This window comes from Entelurus aequoreus, linkage group LG03, assembly GCF_033978785.1.
Source record: "Entelurus aequoreus isolate RoL-2023_Sb linkage group LG03, RoL_Eaeq_v1.1, whole genome shotgun sequence".
NCBI lineage: Eukaryota > Metazoa > Chordata > Actinopteri > Syngnathiformes > Syngnathidae > Entelurus > Entelurus aequoreus.
The window spans coordinates 51,345,098-51,351,870 of record NC_084733.1 but is presented as its reverse complement, the minus strand read 5'-3'; the positions used below and the strand labels follow the sequence as shown (position 1 = coordinate 51,351,870).

The following is a 6,773-nucleotide window of genomic DNA, read 5'->3' as shown; positions in this document are numbered from 1 at the left end:
CAACTCCTCTGTTCCCGCAGATGCCTGCCTCAGCTAACATCATTACTCTGCTCCCGTGAGAAGGATCCAGCCTTTCTGCTCAGCGAAGGTTTTCTAAGTATCTGTCCCCCAGCTAAGATTAGCTAAATCCCATGTAAGTAATGTAGCCGTCTCCCTGCAGTCAGGGTTTAGCAGCACTTGTCTCCACGCTGGCGGGCCAGCCCTCCCTTTCAGGAGGATTAGCAAAGCCATTCCCCTCCAGCTACTCACTTGAAACTTTTTCTCTTCCCCCCTCATTTGGAGGTATGATCAGGAAAAGGAATCTGGACAGATGTTTTTGCATCCCTTTTTAGAGAGCAAGCTTGTGACTCTGGGATTGAACCAATAACTCACTGATTTATGACAGTCCTACTAAAAGGACTGAATGAGTGCATCTGTGTATCATGACTGCTACCAAATATGTGTTTTGATACAATACCTACTGTAAATATAATTATGGTTGACTTGAAACCCCCGACATCCACACTAGTCAATCAGCAAACTAGCACATGACAGTTTATTCATCCTAATTAGCATTGGGATGCAACTTGGGGGGATGAACTTGACAGGTTATTATGTGTTCTTTACTTCATAATGCTCATGAGTCTCACCTCAGGCAAGAATCACGGCAAGATTAGTCCTCAATGGTCTCACACACAATCATATTAACACACAGAGGGAGGGAACAACATACCCACCTTGTCTGGGTTATTGAAGACGTCGCTGCGTAGATCCCCATCTAAGAACTCGTTGAAGTAGGTCATTAAACGCTGAGCCTCTACAGCCCGCTGTCTTGGAGTGTTCACTCCTTCCAGCTGGTCACCAAGGTGACAAACTTTGGTTGCCACATAACTAATATGTTCATCCAGCTCCTGAAAATGCTGAAAGGCCACCTGAGAAAAAAAGGTAAGCAAAACGGGTGATGTCAAGTAATCGTTTAAAGGTGTACTAGTAAGGATGGGTATCAATAATGTGTTATAATACAGACATAAACTGTAGTAAGCAGACAGAAAAACGACGTAGATATTTGTTACTGTCAGTGGTACATAAAAATTAGTTAGCGTTACTGCCACCTAATCCATGTCATCTGTCATGATGGTGTTACAATTGATGCTAGTTTTTCATCTGCACAGATAACTAGGGGTGGGTGCCGAAATCAATACTTGTATACCGAGTAAAATCAAACAGTGCCATATTTCATTACCTATGTTGCACTTGATGACACATCCAGTTGCAGACTCTGCACCAGTTCAAGCACTTAGCCAGGAAACAAGCAGTCAAGCACTTAAAGCGGACTCAAACAGATTTCCACTAGGTAACGTTGTAATTTCCCATGCCAACAAAGCAAGAATAAGGTGCTCTAAGGTACAGTAAGACTATAATTTGTAAAATGTGCAAGCTCAATACTAATTTACATTTGATTTGCCATAAACATGCTACCGATTAGCACTAGCGATTTCAACACCTCCAAATTTGGTAATAAAACCATGACTATATAAATAAACATTGATTGATTGATTGATTGATTGACTAAGATGCATGGGTCTGCTAAGCTCTGCTTTCGGGTCGGAATGACGATGCCGCCGTTTTGTGACTATTTGGTCGCAGTTAGGACGCAACCGGACACATTTGCCAGTCACCACTACAGCTGCATGCTACCGCTCGCTCCCTGATGTCATTCAGTCAACAGTACACACTGCCATTTTAAAAGGAGCATGCACTCTCATAACACTTCTGTGGTTGTGCCGTCTTTCTGTTTTCCTGTGGATTCTCTGCACGGAGTGAGAAGAGAAACTGTGATATCTTGATATATAAACTCAATAACAGAAATGTCTCTTTAGTTTTGTTGGTTTAAATGCAAACAGTGCGGCGACATCCTGACACTTCCCATGTGTGGGTTTAACTAGTAGCTTCCCAAACTACTCTGTGTAGTGTTCAATATTTTATTACCTTGGCCACGCTCATCCTACCTGGCTACCAAATACTCTCTCCAATGATAAATAGCACCCTGAGTAAGTTGGAAATTGTTTACTGTATTTATTCCCAGGCTTAAATAAGTCATAAAAAGTATCAATAATTATCAATATAGATCAATATAAAAAACATATGTTGTGATATAGTTTTCGGCCAAATCGCCCAGCCCTGGCTAATATGTTAACACGTTTAAAAATGTCTACGTTACTAGTATTAACTTACAACGGCATTCTTTATGTATTGTTTCAGTTTCACAAATTCCGCAGTAAACTCACCAAAACGTCACTGTGGAGTTATTGACTCTGTTAGCTGATTGGAGAGCGAGCTTAAGCAGCTTGTGGGTTCATGACGTTTACTTCAGTTTTGTTTGATCAGCCGTTTTACTGCCGTGCTACAGACACTGTTGGTATGTAAATAAACGTTTACAGAACATGTCTGTGTAAATAACTCCTTTCACAACGTATATATTTGCGACTCATAGTCCGGTGCGGCTAATATATAGAACTATATTTTCCCTAAAATGTAGTGGTTGTGGCTAATATATCAGTGCAATCTATAGTCTGAAAAATATGGTATATAATACAGTACAGTAAGACACAGAAGTGTAAGAAAACAAGATAATAACAGGGCAGCATAGCTCATTGTTAAATACAAAAATATTACTATTACAATTAACATTTGTTAAGACTTTTGAACACACACAAAAATACTGAAAATTAATACCGTGCGTCGAGAGTTAGTATTGCTAGTATTATATCAGTTTCTCCAGACTGGAGAAACTGATCAAGCGGGCCAGCTCTACGATCGGAATAAAACTGGACTCACTGGTGACGGTGGCAGAGAAGAGGACTGGAAAAACTACTGAGCATCATGGATGATGCCAGTCACCCTCTGCATACCGTTATCAGAAGCCAGAGGAGCCTGTTCAGCGCTAGACTGCTTCATCCCAAGTGCAGGACTAATGGACTCAAAAACTCCTTATCCTTGAATCTTTCATCCTCGCTCAAATTAATGGGGAAATCGTCGCTTTCTCGGTCCGAATCGCAAACTCTGGTTGTTCGTAAGAGAGGCGAGTGTGGTGACCACTGAGCTAAAAGCCCGAGCTGGAAGCCCAGCAGCCAGCACTATTATTGAAGTTGTCAGGGAGTGAGGATTACCAGCATACACCTGGCGCAGTCACACTGGCTGACCCCCATTATACTCACCCCCTTAACCTCACTCTCATCCGGGTCACAGCACCAATTGTAACTAGTGTTATTTTCCTCTGTGTTGTGTGATTAATTGTTTTAATAACAACGACTGACAACAAGGTTGCTGCTCAGGTGTCACAACAATTAATGCAGTTAGGGGGACACAGAGAGACAAAGGCTCCATATATTGTGAAAACATCAGACAAACATCAAGTATTTTGTGTAATTATAATATTGATAAAATATTATATAATACAATATATTTCCAAGACATTATTGACCCAGTTACCTGTACAACCTAACTTTGGAGCGTTTTGGCCTGAGCCTTTTCGGTAGATCCTTATCGTCATCTGAAAGGATGGGTACTTTTCACACATTTGAATCAATACAAGATAGATAGATAGATAATACTTAATTGATTCCTTCAGGAGAGTTCCCTGAGGAAAATTTAAATTCCAGCAGCAGTGTACAGAATTAAGATCAAATTTAAAAAGTAACTAGAAATAATGGGGGTATATGTTATTGTTTTGCATCCCCTGTCATCCTAGTACCCCCCTGCCCCCCAGAGAGGAGTTGTACAGTCTGAAGGACTAGAGGGCAGTGGAAGCAATTCAGATAGGGAAGATGCTGTGAGAGGCGGGTGGGACCTGATATTCAGCTGGGAATGACTAAAACAGTAAATAAACACAAGACATACATACAGTATACTCTATTAGCCACAACACAACCAGGCTTAAATTTAATATGCCACAAATTAATACCACATAAACACCTCCCCCCTCCCGTCCATATAACCCGCCAATACAAATCAAACACCCGCACAACACACTCAATCCCACAGCCCAAAGTACCGTTCACCTCCGCAAAGTTCATACAGCACATACTGTATATTTCCCCAAAGTTACGTACGTGACATGCACATAGCGGCACGCACGTACGGGCAAGCGATCAAATGTTTGGAAGCCGCAGCTGCGTACTCACGGTACCGCGTTTCCAACTCAAAGTCCTCCTGGTAAGAGTCTCTGTTGTCCCATCTCCACAAGCATGAGTATCCAACTCAGAGTCCTCCTGGTAAGAGTCTCTGTTGTCCCAGTTCTCCACAGGCCAATGGTAAAGCTTGACTGTCATCGTTCGGGAATGTAAACAATGAAACACCGGCTACGACGTAGCCGCTACGTGTTTGTGTTGCTGCATGCTTGGATACGCATGCTTGTGGAGATGGGACAACAGAGACTCTTACCAGGAGGACTTTGAGTTGGATACGCGGTACCCTGAGTACGCAGCTGCGGCTTCCAAACATTTGATCGCTTGCCCGTACGTGCGTGCCGCTATGCCAGACCTGGGCATTCTGTGACCTTTGTACGTCCCTGTCCGTCCCGCGTGAGGCTAATCATAAATTACAAAATACATTTTAAAAAGTATCTATTTCGAGTGTGCAATACAACGGTGCTGCTTTTGTTTTGAAAAGCGTTATTTGTATGACTTCCGTGTGGACGTATGCTCGTGCGCGCAGCGGCAATCACAAATTACAAAATAAATTTAAAAAAACATCTATGTCGTGCGTGCAATACAACTGTGCTGCTTTTATTTTGAAAAGTGTGATTTATGGGCGTATGTCCTGTTAGTGAAGGCGCACAGCGACAAGTGATGCCCGGTTATCCCCGAGACGCTAAAAAAAGAAAAGGTGATGACGAATGGCGTGTTTTCAACAAGACATGGACTGCCAAGTAAAGGTAAAGCCGTGTGCTTAATTTGTAGTACACATGTTGCTGTGTTTAAAGAATATAAGAATAATAGACGTGAGTGTGAAAGGAACGAGATAAGTTGAGCTGTGTTAGTATAGCTTGCTCAATAAAAGTTTAAAAAGAGCGTCAGACTTGGTGTGCACTTCTTCTGGACGCTACAATTGGTGGCAGAAGAAAAACTTTGCGCATACTACGCTGCTTAATTGTGTGCTCAGCCTGCTACATCATCGAGAGGTACGTGCCACGTGAGGAGCTCGCCGCAGAGAGAGAGAGAGAGAGAGAGAGAGAGAGAGAGAGAGAGAGAGAGAGAGAGAGAGAGAGAGAGAGAGAGAGAGAGGAAGGACAGAGGCAGTGTCTACAGGTGCAGCTCACGCTGCTTGCCATGGGGGAATTCCGCCCTCAATGAAGACTCCCAGGTTTGATGGCAAGGCGAACTGGGAGGCATTTCATCCCACTTCTGACATCAATTGTAGCGTCCAGATGAAGTGCACACCAAGTCTGACGCTCTTTTTAAACTTTTATTGAGCAACCTATACTAACACAGCTCAACTTATCTCGTTCTTTCCACACGCACATCGATCCTCCCTCCTCATTTCCGCTTCCTCCTTCTTCGCCAATCACCTTGCAGGCGTGCTACCTTCACAACAAAGAGGCGGCAGGATAAAGTGACAGAAATTGAAATTTTTGCATTGTAATATACATCAGGAAGTGTTGTGTAAGAAAGTGTTAAAAATAAAACCATCAAAAGCCATCTGCTTTTGTATAAAGATAAGTTAGGTTAAATGAAAATATTATTATTTTTTATCTTACGGTATATCAAAAATAATTTAAGCAAAATTTAATAGAAATATTGTCGGTGTGGCCCTCCAGCAGTGCTCAGGTTGCTCATGCGGCCCCCGGTAAAAATTAATTGCCCACCCTTGCGCTATGCGCATATCACGTATGTAACTTTGGGGAAATATACTGTATGTGCTGTATGAACTTTGCGGAGGTGAACGGTACTTTGGGCTGTGGGATTGAGTGTGTTGTGCGGGTGTTTGATTTGTATTGGCGGGTTATATGGACGGGAGGGGGGAGGTGTTTGTTATGCGGATTAATTTGTGGCATATTAAATATAAGCCTGGTTGTGTTGTGGGTAATAGAGTATATATATGTGTTGTGTTTATTTACTGTTTTAGTCATTCCCAGCTGAATATCAGGTCCCACCCGCCTATCACAGCATCTTCCCTATCTGAATCGCTTCAACTGCCCTCTAGTCCTTCACTCTCACTTTCCTCATCCACAAATCTTTCATCCTCGCTCAAATTAATGGGGAAATCGTCGCTTTCTCTGTCCGAATCGCTCTCGCTGCTTGTGGCCATGATTGTAAACAATGTGCAGATGTGAGGAGCTCCACAACCTGTGACGTCACGCTACTTCCAGTACAGGCAAGGCTTTTTTATCAGCGACCAAAAGTTGCGAACTTTATCGTCGATGTTTTCTACTAAATCCTTTCAGCAAAAATATGGCAATATCGCAAAATGATCAAGTATGACACATAGAATGGATCTGCTATCCCCATTTAAATAAGAAAATCTCATTTCAGTAGGCCTGTAAGTACTTTTGTTCCAACGTGCTTCTGAGGCTGAAATAAGTCCAGCACACGGGGAATTTTAAACGTTATTTTGCACTCGAAGTTTCGATGCATTGTACACCACATGTAATAAAATGATGAAAGAAACTTCCAGAAAACTATCAAATTTAAAAAGGGTGTCATGCCAAATTTTGCCTCATTAATAAATCAATCATTAGAGCCCGCCTTCATTCCCAACTCACATACTTGCGCGGGATGAGCGTGTCTAGGGTC

The 6,773-nt window shown here is 42.4% G+C and overlaps 1 protein-coding gene across 1 annotated transcript in view; it reads right to left on the bottom strand.

The window, feature by feature from the left end:
• Positions 1-6,773, bottom strand: part of exoc5 (exocyst complex component 5) — a 32,378-nt gene that overhangs the window by 20,505 nt on the left and 5,100 nt on the right. The window contains exon 4 of the mRNA XM_062042108.1: positions 717-911. Within this exon, the coding sequence (XP_061898092.1) occupies positions 717-911 (195 nt within the window). The remainder of the gene's footprint in view (positions 1-716; positions 912-6,773) is intronic.